Source organism: Myxocyprinus asiaticus, chromosome 25, assembly GCF_019703515.2.
Source record: "Myxocyprinus asiaticus isolate MX2 ecotype Aquarium Trade chromosome 25, UBuf_Myxa_2, whole genome shotgun sequence".
NCBI classification, from domain to species: domain Eukaryota; kingdom Metazoa; phylum Chordata; class Actinopteri; order Cypriniformes; family Catostomidae; genus Myxocyprinus; species Myxocyprinus asiaticus.
This window is the reverse complement of record NC_059368.1, coordinates 25,441,838-25,466,005: the sequence shown is the minus strand read 5'-3', so window position 1 is coordinate 25,466,005 and position 24,168 is coordinate 25,441,838. Positions and strand designations below refer to the sequence as shown.

At 38.9% G+C, this 24,168-nt stretch overlaps 1 protein-coding gene across 4 annotated transcripts in view; it reads right to left on the bottom strand.

Annotated features, from left to right (window-relative positions):
• daam1b (dishevelled associated activator of morphogenesis 1b) overlaps positions 1 to 24,168 on the bottom strand; it is a 119,295-nt gene that overhangs the window by 7,961 nt on the left and 87,166 nt on the right. For 3 of the 4 annotated variants that reach the window (XM_051654603.1, XM_051654602.1, XM_051654604.1), the window contains exons 15-24: positions 21,729 to 21,836; positions 20,659 to 20,688; positions 19,828 to 19,925; positions 10,916 to 11,000; positions 6,819 to 6,925; positions 4,568 to 4,656; positions 3,689 to 3,857; positions 3,449 to 3,556; positions 1,140 to 1,200; positions 925 to 1,056 (exon numbers count right to left, since the gene is read on the bottom strand). In XM_051654603.1, the coding sequence (XP_051510563.1) occupies positions 925 to 1,056; positions 1,140 to 1,200; positions 3,449 to 3,556; positions 3,689 to 3,857; positions 4,568 to 4,656; positions 6,819 to 6,925; positions 10,916 to 11,000; positions 19,828 to 19,925; positions 20,659 to 20,688; positions 21,729 to 21,836 (987 nt within the window). The remainder of the gene's footprint in view (positions 1 to 924; positions 1,057 to 1,139; positions 1,201 to 3,448; positions 3,557 to 3,688; positions 3,858 to 4,567; positions 4,657 to 6,818; positions 6,926 to 10,915; positions 11,001 to 19,827; positions 19,926 to 20,658; positions 20,689 to 21,728; positions 21,837 to 24,168) is intronic. The other variant, XM_051654605.1, reaches the window with a different exon arrangement.

Sequence of the window (24,168 nt, the reverse complement as noted above, 5' to 3'; positions counted from 1 at the left end):
GGCGGCGCCCAGCTACGACTCAAGAGGCTGCTCAAATTTGTGCTACACCACAGAGCGCAACTCGCATATTTTACATTAATTTCAACCCAAATCATTATCAAAGGACATAGATTATTTATTTTAGCGTTCTTCATTCTTGAAGAAGGGAAAAACTTTGGTTACTTTTGTGTGTACTGTCTGCAACCTGAACTGCATCAACGTGCCCCATGTTTGATACCTGTGCCGTGTCCTAGCCGCGACGTGGCGCTTCTCGTCTCGTTCCGCCTTAAGGGTGAGTAAATGATAAAAGAATTATAATTTTTGGGTGAACTATTCATTTAAACCAATTAGTCAACTAGTTGTTCCTGATAACCCATTTTCAAAATATCTAATTTTGCACATTCAATAAACCTATTAGAGTGTGTATTTATGCATTTCTGAGAGTTAACTTTGAGGTTTTTACATCTGAAACAACTAAAATAGTCACATACCTGTCATAAAAGTACAATATCATAGATTAACTGCATGTTACCTCTCAAAAACAATGAAAAAAGCCTTAGGTATATACCCATTTCCCCTCAAAAGACATCAAAATGTATTGTCTAATGCGGACGTAAGCTATCTGTCTCTCTTGGCACAGATGGAACACTTAAAAGCAATAAGACTTGTATGACCTGTTCTACATCTATCTCCTGTGGGAACCCCGGGGGCCATTGAAAGTGCCAGGGTCACTACATAGGAAGCATTCACAGTGAGAGGTTGAAGGTCAGCTCCTGCGTGCAGCAGGAGATAGAGGGTGACCGCAGCCTGTTTCTACAGCTGGCCTTTGAAGGAAGCTCAGTGAGCACTAGGATGTGCACCCTAAAAATACACACACATATACACACACACACACACACACACACACACTAACAAATGCAATCCTGCACGTACACACTCACTCACCAGTTCTTTGGCCTCATTGAGGGAGTCCTCTACATCAGAGAAGCTAAAACTGGCCACTGTAACGAACTGGCTGACCACAGACACAAACTTATCTCCATACTCCTGAGGAAGCTTCTTCTGGTATTCTAACTCCTGCATGAGAGAGAGAGATTTTATAGAAGACACTTTCAATCTTGTGTACAAATGTTTGCAAAGAGGAATTGTGGTGCACTTACATTCTCAACATTCTTCAAGCCACTACGAAGATTATTGATCTCCTTCTCCAATTCAGTCATGCTGGAAAGACAAGAGAAAGATCACATTCATTGTGTGTTACCAAGAATGCTTTCGAAATTTATTAAATGTATTATTATTATAGTTACATTTTATTATAGATATTTATTAAAGTTCCAGTCTCTAAATTTCCCTCCCATCAAAGGTCCTAACGATCACAACTTGCACTGTTTCAAGACCCAATAGTATTAACACTTATCACTGTATATTTTAAAGGGAACCCCCAGGGAACATCATTTACTCACCCTTATTTTGATCCACACTCTTATGACATTTTTTTTTTCTCCATTGAAATGTTAGGCAAAATTTTATCCTCAGTCACCATTCACTTTAATTTCATCTTCCGCCACCACCCCCATACAATGAAAGTGAAGTGTGACTGAGGCTAAAATTCAACTTAACATTTCCTTTTGTGTTCTATGGAACAACAAAAGCCATATGGGTTTGGAACAACATGAGTTTAGTTCATTTAACAATTAATTTAGTTCATTTTGGGTGAACTATCCCTTTAATTAACTATATTTTATGTGTATTTTAGGAATATTTATCATAAATGTTCAGTTTGGCAGCCACAATAGCCTACCTTGTAAAAATAATAAATAATAAATCCTAAGAAGCCTAAATAGCCTCTCGAAGACTGCTGCTTTGTCCAGTAAGCCTACAGAATATAATACAATTGCATGTAATCTGTGCTGCATTAAAAAGTTTGTGTAAGCACACCTTATTATGTATGCCGCTTAAGATGGAGAAATAAATGCTTATAATTATATACATTTATAAGAAATGATTTGTGGTCTGGGTGGACCAATTCTAAGTCTGAATATATTCATGTGCCATACATGTTTTCTCTTTCTTTAACCTTTCATCCAAACGGGTCACAGTTTGATAAGAACCATAGATGTATGTTATAGCCGCTCATTCAATCTTTAACCCCTGCAATAGGGCTGAAGTGACTCCATTAGTGATCCTGCATAAAATGTGTGTGAATAGCTCTGTTTAGAGCTGTGCTATTCTTAGCTGAAGAAATGACCTCAGTGTGACTGATAGTTTCCTACCATCAAACTGTCTCTTTATTGTGCCCTACACACAAACAGGACATTTTAACAGACTGCGCCATCAAAGTAGACAGAGGCACACTTACTATACGGTGATGGAAACCCTTAAATGTTCTGTACACACACATTTATATCAACACTTTCAGTCACGCATCTGCTCCTTCTGATTGACTACCCTTACCCATCGTAGCTTGTGACCCTTATATTTAATATTTGTTATTTTCGGAATGAATGAGACTGATGCAAAGATAGAGTATGATAGCCTGAAGCAGACAGACAGAGTCGTTTTTCATTCTTTCTACCACCTCAAATGAAATCAAGAATGAGATCATGGGGTCAAAACTTGTCTTGTGACTTCACTCGTGGTGCAAGCACTATCACATTAGTCTCGCTGGTGGGACTAAAAAGAATTCAGCCTTTAAATAGGCTCATGCAGTTTTATAGCCATTGTACTGTAAAGTTGGGTCAGTATGCTTAAGGCATGTGCCCAAAGTTATGACGAATGACTTAAAGGAATGGTTCACCCCAAAACTGAAAATTCTGTCATTATTTACTCATCCAGAAGAACTCATGTTGTTCTAAACTGTTATGACTATTTTTTCCGTAGAAAAAAAAAACGAGATGTTTGGCAGAATGTCAGCCACAGTCCACATTCACTATTATTATATGGCCAGTATCAAAGTTCTTCAAAAATGTTCCTTTTGTGTCTCACATAAGAAAATAAAGTCATACAGGTTTGGAATAGTATGAGGGTGAGTAAATGAACTATTGATTTAAATGTAAAGGTTACATAACTATTTTCCAAGCGTAAAAGTGTATCGCTTAAAATTTGGACAATGTTTATGGGCACACACTTCAGAGAAACACGTAGAACTTGAGAAGTCACCAAGTGGAAATGTATTCACACTCTCTCTGCTATGGTGGCCATGCATCCGTTTCACTTATATATTTCAGCACCTAGGGCCAGGAGAGCCGAGGGCCCCATTTCCTCCTAGTATAATTTAGGGCTTTACCCTGCATATGTTAGTAACCAAAGCTTGTATGACCCATAGGGTGGATTTGAGCCCAGTGGTGGGAGGGAGTACGACCGCAAAAACTATTTCCAAAATCCATTTAGCGCAAATAGACCCTAAAGGCCCATAAATTTTACAGCTGACGAAAGAAGTGCACGCTAACCACTCCACAGCTATACCTACTTGACTTTTGCAGCTTCCGGCACATTCTGCAGTTCCTCTTGGAAGAGCATGACTTTAGAGTACTTCTTTTCCAGAATGGTGATCAGATAGTGTAGGAGAGTGATATTCCTACAATTGGACAAAAGCAGTATTAATATCAAATACTTCGGCATAAATCCACATATTCGCCAAAGCTATAAATCAGTATGTGTTCTGTAGGTTCTTGGTTGACACCTTAAAAACTATAATATTTCTTCTCACTTGTCAATGCTGGACTTGGTGTCTGCAATCTTGTTGAGTGAGGAGATTTTGAAACCATATGCATTGCCTCTCTGACCTTTGTTCATGTAGTTGCCAAATGCCAGCACCACCTCCAGCAACTGCTTGAGATTCTTGCTGTGTAACACCTCTTTTGATGCCTTGGTCAGTGCTGAAACAATGAATATCCAATAACTAGTACATTATATCAGTACATATTGCTTGTAGACACCAGGGCTGGGCGGTAACTGCTGTAAGTGTACTTTTTAGTAATACATTTTGTTTTTTCAGTTTGAGGTACCCATATGTTATTATACACACAACAACAAAAACATTTGCTGCAATTTTAGAAAATTTAAAAGATGTTTGAAATGCTGCTTATAGAAATTTGAATGCAATACAAATGTATTAAATACTGTATATATTAAATTATATTTAATCAAATTTAACTTAATTAGCAACTATAAATTAATGAAAACATTAATCTGAAGTTATGGGAAAACAATCAATTTAACTATAAAAAAAAATATACATTAAAATGAATATGAAGTTATCAGAAAACAACATGCTTTTTGGTGCTGTATGGCAAAATTATTATTTATTTATTTATTTTTGCAAAACACAGACTTATAAATTACTGTTATTGTGTTGAAGTTTTCTGAATTACAAATTCCTTTTCATGTCATTACAATTACAATTCAAATTACAATTTAACATCCTTTGAGGTGTGGCCAATTTAATTAAATTCAAATTCCTGAATGAAAAGAAAGCATTAAATTAAGAATTTTGCCCAAATCTGATAGACAATTAATGCAGTGCTATAAGACTTATTTGAAATGCAAGTGTATATAAATACAACTGCACATGCACACAAACACAGACCTTCAACCTTAGGTTTGATCTCTGCAATCCTCTCAGCAAACTTCTTCTTGAAGTACAATGACTGTAACCTCTGCTGGTAATGGTTTATTCTGTCAGGAGGACAAAGAAATTGGAATGGGAAATGGAAAGCGAGAGAGAGAGTTCATTAAATATTAAAGCTTAGACCACTAAAAAGACTGCTCACAATATTAACCATAATAGATTTTAATTGAGCTGTAGAATTTTATTGTTCCACATATGACATGATACAAATATGACCTGTATGTGATCTGTGTGCACTGTATACACAGCCTTAATGGTTCTACTGAATAAATAACAAACAAACCCAGAACCAGTAAACTAAACCTAACACTTCTGTGTTACGTTCAGCACCCTTGTGCCAGGGAGCATCACCTTGGATCCTGCACTTACAGAGGCACAAACACTGCCTTGGGATTAAAATCGGGCAACCCGGTCGATTCCTGGAAAGATTTAACTCCCATCCACTATACTCTAAACACATTAGCCAAAGCAGAGTAAAAAAACTCACTAGGGCCTCATATTAAAGAGGAAGAAAAAGCAAGCACGCCAAGGCACCTGTGCTGTGTTTGGTTTAGCTTCCTCTGCCAGAAAGTGCAAGGCTGCTGCGTAGCTACAATGAGATGCTTATTTAGTTACAGCAAATATTGATGCTGAATGAAATCCTCAGTCTGATCAGATCAATGTGTCACCCAGGATTCACAAACCTCTTCTATCCTGCCGGAAATAGCATTTAACCTGTCAGCGGTATGTATAAGGCAGTGGGGTAAATGAAACAAATCCGAGTCACTGTAAAGTAGTGGGTGGCCTTCAAGGATGAGGTATTTTTTTTTTTTTTGCATGTACCAGGCCAACATCATAAAATCCACTATGCAGGGCTGTGAAAGTAAACAGCACGACATTCACTTTGGTGCCAAGATAGAACAAGTTTATATCCAAGCCATTCAAAATGTTTTTTTTTTCTTTCTAACTTTCCACATTGGCAGCAATAATACATTGTAAAAGAAAAAAAAAATCCTAAACAGTCAAAATAGTCTCTTCAAAAGTAGACAGCGACATTGGGGGCCCAGACACCAAAGTAGTGGGGTCTGAGGTATCTTTTCTACCAAAAGTTTAATACTGTATATTTCAGAGTTCCTTGGTCGAGGGCACTTGGATTTGAATATTAAAAGAAAAGATCTACAATACATTTTTGAAGCTGAGTGACAGCAGTCCAGTTTTTGTTTGAATATTTTTACATTCAGAATACTCAGATACCTATGTATGGGACAAATGGGGGCCTTTTGACTGAGAAAAGTTTCTTTATGAGGGTTCAGGTGTGTCCCCTGAGAGAAAATTCTGAATGGGACATTTTTATATTTTCCTTAAATTGAGAATCTACTAACAACAAACAAAGAATTTACATAACAGTGCAGCTTAAAAAGACTGTTTGCATAAGTTTAGTATAAATGGGCTGACTATGAAATAATGGGAATATTCTCATCATAAGCAGAGAACTCTGCTAGGCTAACTAATAATTTCAAAGTTTTAATTCTTTCTAGGCCATCCATGCCAGAGATGATGACATCCCTCATTAATTTAAAAAAAAAGTGAATGGCTTGTAACATGCTGATTAATCATGCTTAATTTTGATGGGAATTGTTTTTATAGTCTTAACATGTTAACTTGTCCTGTCACAAACCTGGCATTAGCTGAACCGTCATATATCAGACAGATGAAGACTTTGCTTCATTCTTGTTTTCTGCAGTATATTTTAGCAAAAGATACCAGTATCTATCTATATTGCTGCTCACAGTGTCTCCGCTGTGGTTGTTAAAATAACTGCGCTTGTAAAATTTCGTAGAGTAAATCAGTCTTTATGCGGCACCTCATGTCTATATCGTGAGAGAAAAGCAATGCGCGCAGAACGGGAATGAAGCGTGTTCGGTGCTAGAGAATTTTTTTTTTAGGATATAGCGCAGAAAGATCAGCGCTGTCTACGCCCCTGAGCGCTTGTGGTGTATACAGCTCCGTTGTAACGTAGTTAAACTGTTAAAAAATAAGATGGGGCATCTGTTGTCATTAGGGGTGTTCAATTTCGAGTTTTTTGGAGTTGACTCTGATTCCCGACTCCAGCTATGACCAGCAAAACAAATTAGTTTGTTGGGTTTACTGTCAATATGAGAGTTTTGTTTTTTTTTTAGAGCCTATTTTGATTTGTATGTTTAAGTCAACACTTGATTTATCTCCCAACCTGCTCATTTCATAGAGGAAGCGGTCGGCCTTTGCCATGCGGTCCAGTTCATGTTTGTGCTCCTCTAACAGGTCCACATCACTCTTCTCTGGGACAAACTTCAGCATCTGGAGTAGTAAAAACACACAATCACTGACACCAGTACTAATAATAGCCCTTAGAATCGTTCTCAATCCATCTAATGTGACATTATAGGCATTAGCCTGATTACTGCCATAGTTTTAGTTCATATTTTCATTAGTATGATTTTCTTTACACACAAGGAGAAATGTTGAAGAATGTATTGACCAAAGTTTTCTGGCCAGGGTTACATTACAAGGAAACAACCACTTCAATTTTGATCTGTTTCTCACGCAAAGCAATAATATGTCTTCAGAAGCCTTGGAATGTTACGCAAGTTGTAAGGACTACTTTTAATGATGCTATATTGCCATTTTGGCGCTCAACAGCCCAGATCCCAGCTCACTTTCATTAAATGGAAAAGAGTGGTCACTTTTCAATACACTTTTCAACATTTCACTTTTTTTTTTCTTTTTCTTTTTTTTTTTTTTTTTTTGCCACTGACAAAAGTAGCTGGGTTTCTGTCCAAGTTGTAAAATTAATAAATGTGAAAAATTCAGAATATAACAAAAACAATGAGCAAAAAAAGATGCGATTTCATTCAGTGTGTTCAAGAGAACAAACTGTCACTCCCAGGGAAACTGGTGCAAAATTGAAGTTGCAGCCACAGGCTCTTTTATTAAATATATAAAATTACTTGCGGTATAGAACGTGCAGAAAAAATGCTCTGACAAACATATTTCTACAGTGACAGCATGTCAGACAATTTTGGGAGGTAATAGTTGCCAATCATTTTGATGACAGGCATTGGTTCCAGTATTTTAGGATGATCAGAGCAACATTTGAGATCATGCTGTGCAATCATATTGTCCCACTGGTTAGTCCAGTAATGACATTTTTGATACATGTCTAGGAATATATTTAGTCAATGTGTTTCCATCGTAGTTTATGTGCTATGTCTACGCGAGTGTATACATTTTTTATGCACATTTTGGACATTTTATTTGCATCTTGGTGGCTCCATCTAGGAGTTTTATGTGATATATATACTGTATAGTATACAGTTGTGCTCAAAAGTTTGCATACCCTTGGAGAATTGGTAATATATGTACCATTTTTAAAGAAAACGTGAGTGAGCAGGCAAACACATTTCTTTTATTTCTTATGGGATTCATATTCAGCTGTAGGTTATAACAGAATGAAACAATCATAAAACAAAATATGGCAACAAAGAAAAAGATGATAAGACCCCTGTTCAAAAGTCTGCATACCCTTAGTTCTTAATACTGTGTATTGCCCCCTTTAGCATCAATGACAGCATGCAGTCTTTTGTAATAGTTGTCTATGAGACCCCAAATTCTTGCAGGTGGTATAGCTGCTCATTCGTCTTGGCAAAATGCCTCCAGGTCATGCAAAGTCTTTGGTCGTCTTGCATGAACCGCACTTTTGAGATCTCCCCAGAGTGGCTCGATGATATTAAGGTCAGGAGACTGTGATGGCCACTCCAGAACCTTCACCTTTTTCTGCTGTAACCACTGGAGGGTCAACTTGGCCTTGTGCTTAGGGTCATTGTCATGCAGGAAAGTCCAAGAGCGTCCCATGCGCAGCTTTCGTGCAGAAGAATGCAAATTGTCTGCCAGTATTTTCGGATAACATGCTACATTCTTCTTGCCATCAATTTTCACAAGATTCCCCATGCCTTTAGAACTCACACACCCCCAAAACATCAGTGAGCCACCACCATGCTTCACAATGGGGATGGTATTCTTTTCACTATAGGCCTTGTTGACCCCTCTCCAAACATAGCGCTTATGGTTGTGACCATAAAGCTCTATTTTGGTCTCATCACTCCAAATTACAGTGTGCCAGAAGCTGTGAGGCATGTCAAGGTGTTGTCGGGCATATTGTAACCGGGCTTTTTTGTGGCATTGGCGCAGTAAAGGCTTCTTTCTGGCAACTCGACCATGCACCTCATTTTTGTTCAAGTATCGTCGTATTGTTCTCCTTGAAACAACCATACCGTCTTTTTCCAGAGCAGCCTGTATTTCTCCTGAGGTTACCTGTGGGTTTTTCTTTGTATCTCAAACAATTCTTCTAGCAGTTGTGGCTGAAATCTTTCTTGGTCTACCTGACCTTTGTTTGGTAGCAAGAGATCCCCGAATTTTCCACTTCTTAATAAGTGATTGAACAGTACTGACTGGCATTTTCAAGGCTTTGGATATCTTTTTATATCCTTTTCCATCTTTATAAAGTTCCATTACCTTGTTACACAGGTATTTTGACAGTTCTTTTCTGCTCCCCATGGCTCAGTATCTAGCCTGCTCAGTGCATCCACATGAGAGCTAAGAAACTCATTGACTATTTATACACAGACACTAATTGCAATTTAAAAAGCCACAGGTGTGGGAAATTAACCTTTAATTGCCATTTAAACCTGTGTGTGTGTCAATCGGATTGAGATCTGGGGAATTTGGAGGCCAGGGCAACACTTTGAACTCTTCATCATGTTCCTCAAACCATTGCCAAACAATGTGTGCAGTGTGGCAGGGCGCATTATCCTGCTGAAAGAGGCCACAGACATTAGGGAATACCATTGCCATATGAAGGGGTGTACCTGGTCTGCAACAATGTTGAGGTAGGTGGGACATGTCAAACTGACATCCACATGAATGGCCGGACCTCCACCAGCTTGTCGTCTTCCCACAGTGCATCCTGGTGCCATCACTTCCCCAGGTAAACGGCGCACACATACACGGCCGTTCACGTGATGTAAAAGAAAACGGACTCATCGGACCAGGCGACCTTCTTACCGCAGGGTCATTATGGGCACTCTGACCAGTCTGCGACTATCCTCTTTTCTCCCAATTTGGAATGCCCAATTCCCACTACTTAGTAGGTCCTTGTGGTGGCATGGTTACTCACCTCAATCTGGGTGTCGGAGGACAACTCTCAGCTGCCTCCGCTTCTGAGACTGTCTATCCACACATCTTATCACGTGGCTTGTTGTGCATGACACCATGGAGACTCCCAGCATGTGGAGGCTCATGCTGCTATCCGCGATCCACGCACAATTTACCACGCGCCCCATTGAGAGCGAGAACCACTAATCGTGACCACGAGGAGGTTACCCTATGTGACTATACCCTCCCTAGCAACCGGGCCAATTTGGTTGCTTAGTAGACCTGGCTGGAGTCCCTCAGCACACCCTGGATTCGAACTCACGACTCCAGGGGTGGTAGTCAGCGTCAATACTCACTGAGCTACCCAGGCCCCCAACATTTCACATTCTTTTTTTTTTTTTTTTTTTCTCCCCCTTTTCTCCTCAATTTGGAGTGCCCAATTCCCAATGCACTCGAAGTCCTAGTGGTGGCATAGTGACTTGCCTCAATCCGGGTGGTGGAGGACGAATCTCAGTTGCCTCCGTGTCTGAGACTGTCAATCCGTGCATCTTATCACGTAGCTTGTTTAAACCTGTGTGTGTGTCACCTTGTGTGTCTGTAACAAGGCCAAACATTCAAGGGTACGTAAACTTTTGACCAGGGCCATTTGGGTGATTTCTGTTATCATTATGATTTAAAAAGGAGCCAAACAACTATGTGATAATAAATGGCTTCATATGATCACGATCCTTAAATTAAAGACTGTTTTTTTTTTGCATGATCAGTCATATTTTCAAAATCAATGCCAAAATTTCACAATTTCTGCCAGCATATGCAAACTTTTGAGCACAACTGTATGTGTGTGTGTGTGTGTGATATATATATATATATATATATATATATATATATATATATATATATATATTCCATTTCCAAAATTTGCATAAAAGTGCTTGGATGGAAACCCAGCTAGTCATAAGGGTTAGCTATAACATCGGTGCGCAAAAGATGACAGAAGTTTCCTTTTTGTGTGAACTAATCCTTTAAATCTTATGTGAATGGGTGTCAATGATCATAATATTTATAAAATACAGCAGTAGCTTAGACTATTTTTCCTTCTCTCCCTCACATTCCTTTCAGTTCCATTCTAACACTCACCTGCTCCAGCATGTCCTTAGGCAGATCTTCCTGTTCATCCATTGTTAGAATGGCTCTCTTTATTTCCTCATTGGAAAGTTTTAAACTGAAACACAAGCACAGGATGTACACATTAGGCAGACAGAGACAAATAAATCCATCTGAAAAATGAAATTGGAGTGGGACTGATAGAGCCAAATCAGCAAAGAACCAGAGAACTCTAATTAATCACCTTAAGGAAAGGAAATCTGGTTTTGCTGAGATTCAAAACTTACATCAATTTTCCTTTGGCATACAGTAAAAATAAACTAAAGAGTGTTATTTAGAAGGGGTATTAATCTTGAGGCCCTATGTCGAACCTAAATGTTTGTTCCAGTTACCAAGAATTTCCTGGCTATCACTATATATAATTACTGGAATGAAGAAGTGATATTATCGCATGACACATATAATTTAACACAGCATTTGCCTGCTTTAAATAATCTGTGAACGGTAACATTACATCTGTGGTCAGCTTGTCCCATATAGGTTGTTGCCATTTCCAGCGATATGTTTGAGCTATATATTTAAAGCAATGGTTCTAACTGGTTAGTTGCAACCCTAAACTTGGTTGCAAATCTTTTCTGATAGGGTCACAGACAGCAGCGAAAAACAATGCTAATTGCCAATAATCAAAGGCACGTAAGCATATATTCATGCACAGCCAACCAAAAATAGGCTTACAAATGTTTAAATGTGAGCAAAAGTTTCCCATTTATTTTTGTTGTTGACATCCAAGGCTATGCGTCCAATCAAATTCTATTGCGGTACAAATTTATCTGTCACTTGGTAAAAGCTAACCAAATTAAGCTGGGTGCACACTGTACGATTTTTATGGTCCTTTACAATTATTGCTTGTCAGACTGTTCGATATGATCCCAGTGCGATCTTGGGAAAAATCCATGGCACACTATGCGACATTATGTCTGGAGATACACATTGCAGCCAAGACTTTGGTCCCAATCATCCCAATTTACAACACTGACCGGGTGTTTTATCTCATCTGGCCTTCATTGGAGCAGTCATGGCACAACTGAAATGCAAATTTCTGACAAAGCCAGAACTTTGTCGGAGGCTAAGATTAATGGCAAAGGTAATTAGTTGGCCGATGGACAGGTTGCGTGAAATGTCCTCATCCAATTTAATCGCCACTTGATATCCAATGTCAAATCTGGGTCCTGTAGTAAAACCAATTGAGAACCCCTGATGTACAGTATGTTGTTTACACAAGCTGAAATCTACAGAAGATAAAATGCTTCCTCCTCTAAATGAAGGTGTGATCAATGTTGGCAGTTCTTCTTAATAGACATCCCTGATAGCCTTCTGATAGAGGCAGTCAAAATAGCCCACAGGAAAATCCACTAGCGCAGCCCACCCTCCTAGATTACACATTAATGATAGGGAGAAGTATGTGATCCAGGGATAGCTTGGTGTGGACTTTAGTCCAAAAAGAACAGGTGTCTGACAGGCCTGTGATCAGTGCTGGAGAGCTCCCTTCATTCTCCTGCCAGGATCCAGAGAGGCTGAAAAGCACAGCAAGGATGTGAAACACGGCCAGAGAACTTTCCATGTTAGAGTTTAGGTGTTTCTGCCAAACAGTGCTTCCAATTTCCAAAATCACTGTTATTGAATTACTTCTAACAAAGTTCACAGTCTTACTAGAGTGAGTGAAATTGAACTGAGGAAGGAAAATAATTAAATAATGGCAGCCTTAGTTCATTTAGAGGCAAGCCAATATCATTACTAGGACATGATTAGTGTAACCTCAAGTCTCCCTCGTTTATTGTTTAATCAGAAAATAATAATGTGGAGACACTGTGGGGGGATATTTTGCAGAATATCAGAGGACTTTCCATTTCATGTGGTCACAGACACTTTACCAGCATGGTTAAATGCAATGAATCAGCCTTAACGATGGAGAATGTTGTTATTCATAGCCCTTTTTAACCCATTCCTGTGCAACTGGCCAAGTATGTTCCATTTCCTCCTCTGACTGAGACCTGTCAGCACTGCATTGAATAAAAGGATAGTTCAAATAAAATGAAAATTCTGTCATCATTTATGTTATTCTAAACCTGTATGAATTTCTTTCTTATGCAAAACACAAAAGGAGATGTTTTCCTGGTCCGTCTTTTTAATACAATGGCAGTGGATACCCATATCTCACTTTAAAGCTTATAAAAGGCATACAATTTTGGTTAGAACCGAAATGTAAGTCATTTTTTTAGAGAAAATCGACATACATACATGAGAGAAGTTCACTTACAGTGGCTCGCATATTCAAGTGAGAACTTGAAATAGCGCTAAAAACTCTATCTTGAGAGAACAAGCATGCAACTTTGAATAAGAATGCTACTGTGAATAAGCTTCAAATATGCAACAAAGACCAAGATTTACTTTAAAAACTGTTTCTCACCAAAACCTCTCATACTGTATTCCTTCAAAAGACTTATATGATACACAATCACATGGAAAATTTATGATACTTCTGGGTAGTTTTTTGGCCATTACGCCACTTTTGTGAGTCACTATCAACTGCCATTGTATTGAAAAGCTGCACTGAGATATTCATTAAAACACCACTGTGCTCCACAAAAAAGGTTTAGATTGATATTAGGATTAGAGTAAATTATGACAGAATTTTTATTTTTGGGTTAACTATCCCTTTTATACATAACTGTGCTCTAATTATCAAGAGTTGGACATGTTACTTCCTAGCCTCATCTACCTCTAGTCAGACCACCATCTTCCACCCGTTGTTGTCTTGTAGCCCAACTCCACATTCGCCATTCCTGAACCATCACTAATGAGGCTACAGGCCCTCACTTGAGAGGCAAAGCTATTGAAATCCCTATGAATTTCATCTTGGGTGGTCCACTGGGTGGCTGTACAATGGAGTATACCCCAATCTCTACTTGTTGAGACTCCTAAGAGAGCATTTAAAGAAGATGAGTGTAATAGAACCACAGGCCATGATCTACAGATGGTGCTGAAGCCAGCTGTTAATGTACGTTACTTAATGTACGTTACTTGGGATTAAAGAGGACCTTAATGTCTGTCAGTCAGTCAGTCACACGAAAGCACTATTTACTGCCAAAACATTGCAATAAAAGATCATAAATTGATCATAAATACTGTCTACAGTCAAACTGATGAGCCCAGAATCTAAAAGACTTAACAAACAGTGCATTCATAAAGTATTCAGACCCCTTCATTTTTTTCACATTTTGTTATGTTGCAGCCTTATGCTAAAATGCTTTAAATCATTATTTTTTCACATACCCTATAATGACAAAGAAAAAAACAGATTTTTGATAACTTTGTAAATGTATTAAATAGAAAAAATTGAAATATCACATTGACATAAGTATTCAGACCCTGAACTCAGTACTTAGTTGAAGCACCTTTGGCAGCAATTACAGCCTCAAGTCTTTTTGTGTTTGATGCGGCAAGCTTTGCACACCTGGATTTGGGGATTTTCTGCCATTCTTCCCTGCAGATCCTCTCAAGCTCTGTCAGGTTGGATGGGGACTGTCGGTGGACAGCCATTTTCAGGTCTCTCCAGAGATATTCGCTTGGGTTCAAGTCCAGACTCTGGGTGGGCCACTCAAGGACATTCACAGAGTTGTCCCTAAGCCACTCTTGCATTGTCTTGGCTGTGTGCTTAGGGTCATTGTCTTGTTGGAAGGTGAAACTTCGGCCCAGTCTGAGGTCCTGAGTGCTCTGGACCAGGTTTTCATTAAGGATATCTCTGTATTTTGCTGCGTTCAGATTTCCTTCAACCTGACCAGTCCCCCAGTACCTGCCGCTGAAAAACACCCCTACAGCATGATGCTACCACCACCATGCTTCACCGTTGGGATGGTATTGTGCAGGTAATGAGCACTCAAGATGATCTGGAGGCCTACCTTGAGCTCTTCAAGCACACCGCCAAAGCTCTGAAATGGCTGCCAGAACAGTGGGCGGTCCATCTTCTGCCGCTGACCAGGGAAGCCCAGATCGTGGCACAACAGCTTCCAGTCGCCAACCTCCTGGACTACTCGGTGCTGAAGAAGTCCATCTTGCAGCGGGTCAGCCACAGCCCAGAAGAACATCGCCAGCATTTTTGCTCCTTAACGATGAATGAGGCCGGCCGCCCATTTGCCTTTGCCCAACAGCTCCGTGACGCCTGCCGGCAGTGGGTGCTGGCCAAGAAAGACAGCGATGCTGAGGATGTCATCAACCTGGTGGTGCTGGAGCAGTTCGTGTTGCCGAAGGGGACAGCCGAGTGGGCTGGCGGAAGACCATCTGACAGCGTATCTGGGAGCCAGCACACCCCACGCCCTTCCCCACTCTAATGTCTCCTCCCCTGTTCTTTCTCCACCCCCCCCACTTCCTTCTGTCCGGTTCCATTTCCCCGGAAATAGTGGAACATTCCCCCAAGACAGGCTCCCCAGTCATGGGGGTTCTCTGCTTCCACAAACCCCATCTCACCCCTCTCTTCATCCCAGCTGAAGGAGTCCGCTGCCATGAGTGTGGGCGGAAGGCTTGGGCTGGTCTGCTGGAGTTGCGGGGAGCCGGGTCATGTTCGAGAGCAGTGCCCCGTAATGGAAGTGGGGGCCTTGATCCGGATCCCCAACACCCCACAGACTGCCCCTGAGCAGGCAGAGACATACCAAATATCCATGAGTATTAAGGGGGGTACATACCAAGCCTTGGTGGATTCAGGTTGCAATCAAACCTCCATTCATCAATGCTTGGTTCAAAACGGGGCACTGGAGGCAGATAATCGGGTGATGGTGAGGTGTGTGCACGGGGATATTCATGATTATCCTGTAGTGACCATCACGGTAATATTCCAGGGACACAAGCATAATATTAAGGCGATGGTTAGTCCTCGCCTCACCCATCCGCTAATTTTGGGAACTAATTGGCCGGTTTTTCGATCATTATTGAAGGGGTTGTGTGTGGATGGGTACTGTGAGAAAGTAAACCGGTGTGGGATGTGCGAAGCACTGGCTGGGGAGGCGTGGCCTGGGCCATCTGCGGCTGCTCCGTGTCAGGCTGATGCTGGGGAATGGGAGGTGTCATCCTCCCCCGCCCTTAGGGAATTCCCAGTAGGGCATTTCCCACTCTATTGCAGTCATGAGATGAAACCCTGAAGCACGCGTTTGACCAGGTGAAAGTGACTGATGGTCAATGTCTCCAGCCAGGCATCGCACTCACATATCCATATTTTTCAATTATAAAAGATCGGTTGTATAGAGTGACACAGGACACTCGGACAAATGAAAATACAACCCATACAACACCCCCCCATGTAATCAGTGTGAGAGGAATCAGCTGCAAGTGGGAGGTCTTCACTCTCCGCTACTATTTGTTGGGATGAGCATTCACCCTCTGTTCGGACCATGACCCGCTCCAATGGCTCCACCGCATGAAGGATGTCAACGCCTGGATCACCCGTTGGTATCTGGCACTCCAGCCATTTATGTTCGAGGTGGCAGATGGCTGTCGCGGATTTCGTCTCCAGAAAAGGGGGGGTGGGGGGGGGTTTAGGCCGGACAGGTAGTGGGGGTATGTGGAGACGGGGGTGTGGTCAAGCGTTTGTCTGGGGAGAGAGGAAGCGGTAAGGGTTTTCACCTGAGATGAATTGCTGGTAATTGCTGTTTCTTTGTTTACAGTGAGAGATAGGGAAAATGAAAGGGGACAGACTTCAGAGTGAGGGAGAGAGAGCCCAGCTGAAGCTTCGAGTGTGTTGGCAGCTGCCAGCCCCAGTAAACAGAGCGTTCTGAGTGTTTATATGAAGCTTTACCATTACACAGTCAAGCGAAAGTCTGGCCTATCTGCCATAAGCCCAGTTCGGTTGAGTGTTGCAGTGATGTTTGTCCTTCTACAAGTTTCTCCCTTCTCCACACATGATCACTGGAGCTCAACCAGATTGACCATCGGGTTCTTGGTCACCTCTTTTACCAAGGCCCTTCTCCCCCGATTGCTCAGTTTGGCCAGGCGGCCAGCTCTTGGAAGAGTCCTGATTGTTTCAAACTTCTTGCATTTAAGAAGGCCATTGTGCACTTGGGAACATTCAATGAAGCCCAAAAAAATGTCGTGCCTTCCCCAGATCTGTGCCTCGACACAATCCTGTCTCTGAGCTCTGCAGGCAGTTCTTTTGACCTCATGGCTTGGTTTTTGCTTTGATATGCATTTTCATCTGTGAGACCTTATATAGACAGGTGTGTGCCTTTCCAAATCATGTCCAATCAATTGAATTTGCCACAGGTGGACTCCAATCAAAGTGTAGAAACATCTCAAAGATGATCCAGAGATATGAGATGCACCTGAACTAAATTTCAAGTGTCATGGCAAAGGGTCTGAATACTTATGTCAATGTGATCAAAAATCAGGTTTTTGCTTTGTCATTATGGGGTAAGGAGTGTAGATTGATGTGAATTTTTTTTTTTAAATTAATTATAGCATTTTAGCATAAGGCTGCAACATAACAAAATGTGAAAGAAATTAAGGGGTCTGAATACTTTATGTGAATGCATTGTAGCTTAATGAACTGAGACAGTGTCCTTGAAATACCAAATTTATTTTGCAGCACCGTATTCATCATACAGTATATAGGGTAAAACGGGGCTAAAGGCCCCCCAGGGTAAAAGGCTCCTTTGATTTGATTTTCTCCCAAAACACAAAATAACATCAAAAACTACCACAGTACTTTCCTAAACACCTGTTTGTCTTTCTACACTGCAAAATTTTTCTGTTCTGTGAAATCTTTGCATTTAATGTCTAAAGTTTGATTTTGAGGTAATTTGATCTAATATTTAATCATTTTTAAAATGTTGCATATTTATGTAGCTAATGAATATCCTAGAAATTATCACATTTATTTTGAGAAAAAATGCTTATTTGTTATTTAAATTTTGTTCAAGGTGATTAAATCAACAACAACAAAAAAAAATCAATAACAATAAGTGAAAGGATAGTACTTGGGGTAAATAGCCACCCTGTTGAAGGGGCTAAAGGTCCCCATTAAACACATTGTTTTCTTAAGTGGGGGAAATAGATTTTTATGAAGTGTTCAAAGTGGCTCACATTGACTGATCCAGATTAATTTGTTTATAGAATACTTCAAATGTAATGAAATGTCAAATGTGATTGAAATGAACAGGAAATGATGTACCCTTTTCAGAAGTGGTTATTTTAAATAAGCATTACCTTAATTTGTTACTCAAAATAATGAAAAGTGGCTTGTTTCATGTAGTCTGGATACAAGAAAAAACTGACTTGCTTTGCAAGTAAATCTAGTGTTTGCACACCATGCCAAACCACAGTCAGTTAGTGAGCCATCAGAAATCTGAGAGTGTCTGGTTTGCCAGCTATGACCAACTGTTACAGTTTGCTTTGTGGTAACTATTTCTTACAGAAAGTGCTGTCCTGAGGTGACAAAAAGTTTTCCTAACCCAAAATAAGAGGTGGGGGAAAAATATATATATTTCAAAGTATTTTGATATTTCATCTCATGATACTGTATCAATATTGTAACGGAAAGAGTCAATATTTTTTGTAGAATTTTTTTTTTTTTTTTTACATAAATATTTTGGGGAAAAAGAGACTGACCAACCAAATACTCCCAAAATGTTTTTTTTTTGTTTTTTGTTTTTTACCAACACTGATGTGCCTATGCTTTATGCTGCTTCTGTGGCTCTATGATAAAGTGAAGCAGGAAATTCAGCACTTGTTGTGCAAACCACAGAAGTTCAATGAAGATGAATATGAAACATGTGAGTAAAAGATCACAATTTACCACAGTTTTGATATCACAATATTATCCTATCACTATCCAAATATAAATATCATATCATATCGCCAGGTCTCTGCTGGTTCCCACACCCCTACTATACATACAGAGGACTTTTCCGATGAGAAAAAGAAACTGCAAGGACCCTTTATATTTAAAGTATTAGGTCCTGCATGGAAGACTACTGTTTAATTTCAACTCATTCTCATGGTTTAGTCATGGAAAAGAAATTTAAAACCTGAATAATATTCTACCCAGGAGTTCTACAATGACTATCTATAGTCGTGTTTTCCTTTAGCTTGTCATATATTTTGGATAAGTGAGCCTTGTTCATCACATTATAAAAGTGAATAAAAGATTTCCTGGGATCTAGGTATTGACAAAACATTGTTTGAAGAATCCAGGTAATGAGACTTCTGATGTATTTGCACAGTTCATACATGGCTATTTCAAGAGAGCTTTGTGAAACTTTGTAGTTCTGTGTTGTAACAGCTGCATGGTAGCTAAATCAGAGGTCCTCTTTTGGATGTGAAATGGCCACATTAATCCAAGAAAAAGAAATCCACAAGAATTCAATCTATGGTTCAATCGAATGGTGCCTGGATTTAATGCATTATTTAAGCATGGAATTTTCACTAAATCTCAGCAGTCATTTGTTTAAATAAGTGTTTTTGTACAATTTCTGACATTAATTACATGAATACAAAAACAATGTCTCCATGGGAATTAGGAACTAATAAATATCATGACCCATGAGAAAGTCAAGTATCCTTCTTGGCAATGAAAACCAGATTGAATTATTAAAATTGATTAAAAGTTTTAATAAATGTTAATTTCAGAGGCCCATACTGCATTAATTCATGAAAAATTCAAGAAAGCTACCTCATACAAGTAAAGAAACTAAGGTACGGGATATGTTTTAGTGACATGAAATGACATGGTAACTAAGGTAGAAGAGACTGTATCAACCTAGGTCATGGGAAGGTTTTACCCACAAGATATGGTATTACATATCACATTACAGTTATATATACATATATACATATTACATTACAGTTCGGTCCACAGACACGGCAGGTGAACTCATACCCGGGGCAGACACATCACTCACCGTGAAAGAAGGATGTTGCAGTTCTGAGCCCGTCGGCCATCGATGACAGAGAGCTCTTTGACTTTTTTGGAGCTCAGGGCATCATCCTCAGTCTCTTTCTGTGATCAAAAGGAGATACATTTCACTCAACTTCGAAAGGTTGGAAATTGGCTGATGATAAAAAAAAAAACAGCAATCAAGTATACAAAATTAAATAACTGAGCGAGTAGACTCAAACTGCACTATCAGCGTAAAATTTGGACACATTAACATACTGTATGAATGAATTTGTATCTCATGATCTTTAAAACCTTTTGATTTAAATCTTCAGCTTACATGCTTGAAATAAGTTTTGTAAACAATATAAATTAGGCCTATATGAATATATTTAACATCTAACATTTCAATAGAAAAATGGATGAGTTGGAGCGAATAGTGGAAGAAAAGCAAGTGGCCAGCATAGATGGGAACTCCTTTAACACTGTTTAAAAATCATCCCAGGTGGATACCTCATGAAGTTGGTTGAGAGGATGCGTATCCAGGGCTATGACTAGGCAAAGGGTGGCTTCTTTGAAGAAGCAAAAATATAAGAGGATTTTTTTTTTTTGTTTAACATTTCCTTTAGTGCTATTTCACAGTTTAACATTATTAGAAAATGTGGAAAATAGTAATAATAAAGAACGAGGAGGTGTGCCCAAACTTTTCACTGGTAGTTTATCTGAAGTCGAGGAAGAACTATTTCCACATGTACATTATACACTGGCTAGATACAAAATTATTAACAAAGAGAGAGTGATGAGCATGGGGACAGAGATGTACAAAACACTATTAGGTATCTTCAACCACACTTACCTGCTTGCTGTTAGTGACCATAAAGAAGTCCTACAATGCAGGCAAGAAGCAAGGAAGATGCAGCACATGTTAGAGAGACAGTGTAGTTTGGTGAATTCAGCCAAAACAAACTCAAACAGGCATGTGCACATGATGACATTACTAGGATGGTGAATGGTGAGCATGAGGGTGCATGGAAGCAGAGCCTTATATGGGATTGGGGATCTGCCAGTGTTTGTGCATTGTAAGATGCATGCTAATTTATCATGAATGGCCTAGTAACTTCAAAACATATAAGCTACACATCACAAGCTACTTACATCTGCCTCTCCAATTTCATTTTACACTAAACACTTTGGAGGACATTTTATGTTCAAGCGAATACATCAAGTATATCTCGTATATAAAAAAAATTATATATATATATATATATATATATATATATATATATATATATATATATATATATATATATATATATATAATTTTTTTTATATATATATTTTTATTGTTTGACTTGTTGAAAACCCTGGCTTTAACCCAAAATGTAAAATTTGAGAATGTTAATTTGTCTGGTATATAGTTAATGAAATTGGAGAGGGCTGATTGGCTTAATCAATATGAATTTCAATGTATTAGGCATGCTTCTAAGACCTCCAATCATTTATTTTCAAACTAGATGCAGCACATAATGCAATGATTATGAAGACAGCCAATGAAGTGAGCTGTATCTCAAGCTGTGTCCAATAAAGACAAACATTTTCCCCTTTTTTTCTTTACTAATTTGACTGTAAAGCCATAAGAAATTTTGTGTAATCACTGTATAATGTGACCAAATTTGTGGTTTACCAACTGTATTGAGGACGGTTTGCCAATGTCTGCTTTTCATTTAAATCTCATCTGTGCCTGGTAATATCAACGCATTTTACAGTCTGCTAATCAAAACCCCATACTCTGTGATTATGTGACGCAGTTTTACCATAGACAAAATGTACAGCATGAATACCATGCATGAGAAGCAGTAATGGTTTGTGAGACCATCCTGGAAGAAAAAGAGTGAGAAACAGGGAAAGAAGCCTTGTTTCAGTGACCTGTTGCCTCTGATAGGCAGAGAAGGTCTTCTCAATGTCCCCCAAGTCTAGGATTTTGAAAACTCTGCAGTCGTCAACGTCTGACCATATGGTCCCTTCAAGCTTGCTCTGTGAAAGAGAGTGGAATATTAAACCCAATTTCCATCCAGTCCAAAGTCTTTGTTACAAATAAATAATAATAAAAACAAAATCTTAGCTCATGACAACTGTACAGCCATAACAAAATCACTGCTTTTGAAAAAAAAAATTGAATGTTGCTTAACCTCTATATTGCTGTTTCAAGATGACGAGAGTACATTTGCCTGTGATTACTGATTGTGCCATAGTTAATTGCATGCTGCTTGGGACACGAGTTACAAATGCTGGGTTCATGTTGGAACTACCGTGCAAGTTTCAGATTAGTAAAAAAACGTTTATATGTTTGACGAACTCTTAATTAGATTTAATGCACTTTCATTTATTCCAGAAGCTGAAGTGGATCATTTCTGTGCCACTAGCGACACTAAATTTAACTGCAAAAATAATGGCTGTTTTCAAACAGGTTTCCCGAACAATTCCCCTACCTCGAGAAAAGGATAGTCCTGCCCCAAACTCATGCTTTTGGTTCAGAAAGTGTTGCTGTGTCAGACTGGTCGGAATACCTAAAACAGAGCAACCTTTCGAGGAAATAAACTTACGAACGGCTTACTTATATTTGGCTCTGTGTATTAAGCTGGTAGAAGAGAAAGTATTTTAACACTGGAAAAAATTACAAATTTTTAGCAGTGACATGTTGTAAGAACATATTGCGGTAAATTAAATAATTATAGTAGTTATGAAATATATTGTTGTCATCAATCATGAAGCCCCACATGGATCCATTTTTGCGTAATAATTGTTGCCGTTGAAACAAATAATTTTTGAGTCCAAGGCTACGAACAGCTCAGAGTGGAGTATCGAGCTGACATCATCTGAACGCAGATACATTTTTCAAAAACAAGCTAGTCCTCTATCTACACTGTTTGACACTCTATGACAGGGGTCAGGAACCTTTTTTCACTGAGGAGCCAATTTTATAAATTTTTGGTTAATGCATTTTTTTGAAAGAGCCATAGCACAAACTAATAATTTACTATTTTCAAAAAACAAAGTTTTTCAATAAAATTAAATTTGTATTATGCCCATAGACTACTCAAAAACACAAAAAGAAAACAAATATGCAACAATTAATAGGTAACATGTTGTAATATGGAACTGAGTACACGTGTTTGTGCGGGTCTCCATAAAATTACTTAATTTTACAATTGTTCATGAAAAAGTTAACTTCCCTTTTGGGCTGGGCAATATGTAAAAAATATTTGAATGATAATCACCTTAAAAAACATTGCGATATCCGATTATATCATCAACCCCCCTGCCGAGGGTCAGTGAATATTTTTGCTTTATTGATTTTTCTTTAGAAATTAAATACATTTATTTAAACATGAAAAACTTAAAATACATTTCGAAATTCAAATTGCACTTTAAACGAAAAAGCAATTAAAATAAAGAAGTGATCAAAAAATCGTATATATAACCATCTGGCATCCAAACATTTACCGTCTCCAATGGCCCCATTTGCCATCACGCAAGCATCAGTCAACAACAATAGGTGAAAAATCACTAATAGCCTACAAATTAAGAACTAAAGACAGTTAGAAATGTAAAGATAATAATAATAATCATAATAATAAATAAGCCTAATAAATTCCCATTTGTTCCCAAAAATTGCTGCCATTGTGTGTTCTTTTCGAATGTGTTTGTATTGCGTTTTGGTAGTACAGTTTATGCTGCCTAAAGAAAAGAAAATAGAACTCAATTTTAGGTTCAAGGTGTCTTATATTATTTTATGATTTAATCACTATCATCTTTGTTTTTTTAATGCAAACAGTGTTGCGTTCACAATGCGTAAGAGCGAACTGCTGCGTGGAATTAAGTGAAACTCACAGCACCTTCTGAGATGATTGGAAATCATTTGTAGCATTCTCATATATGACATTATTCTTGCAAAAAAATTTCAGATGAATGAAACAGAAAAAGGAGTGATAAATCTTTTGTGTTCCACGAGACAGTGTCCCGCTGCACGCCTCTGAACAAACAGCGAATCAGACACGAGCAATGACGGCTTTTCTTTTGTCTGTTCTTATATAATAAAAATATAATAAAGTTTCTTCAAGCACGTGTCTTTGTGACTAACAGCATTTCTTATCATGTGTCACTCATCTGTGCCTGGTCACCTGCCTTTTCAAGGTAGATGAGCAAAATTACTTGCGCATGAAATACATGCATTTGGACAAGGAGCTCGCGAAATGGATTGAGCCTCGTTGCATTTGGCGGGTGACGGGTACTACAGTACATCACACCCTGGGGGCACATAAAAAATAACGAACGTTCGTAAAATCGCTCATAGAAAATGCTCTTA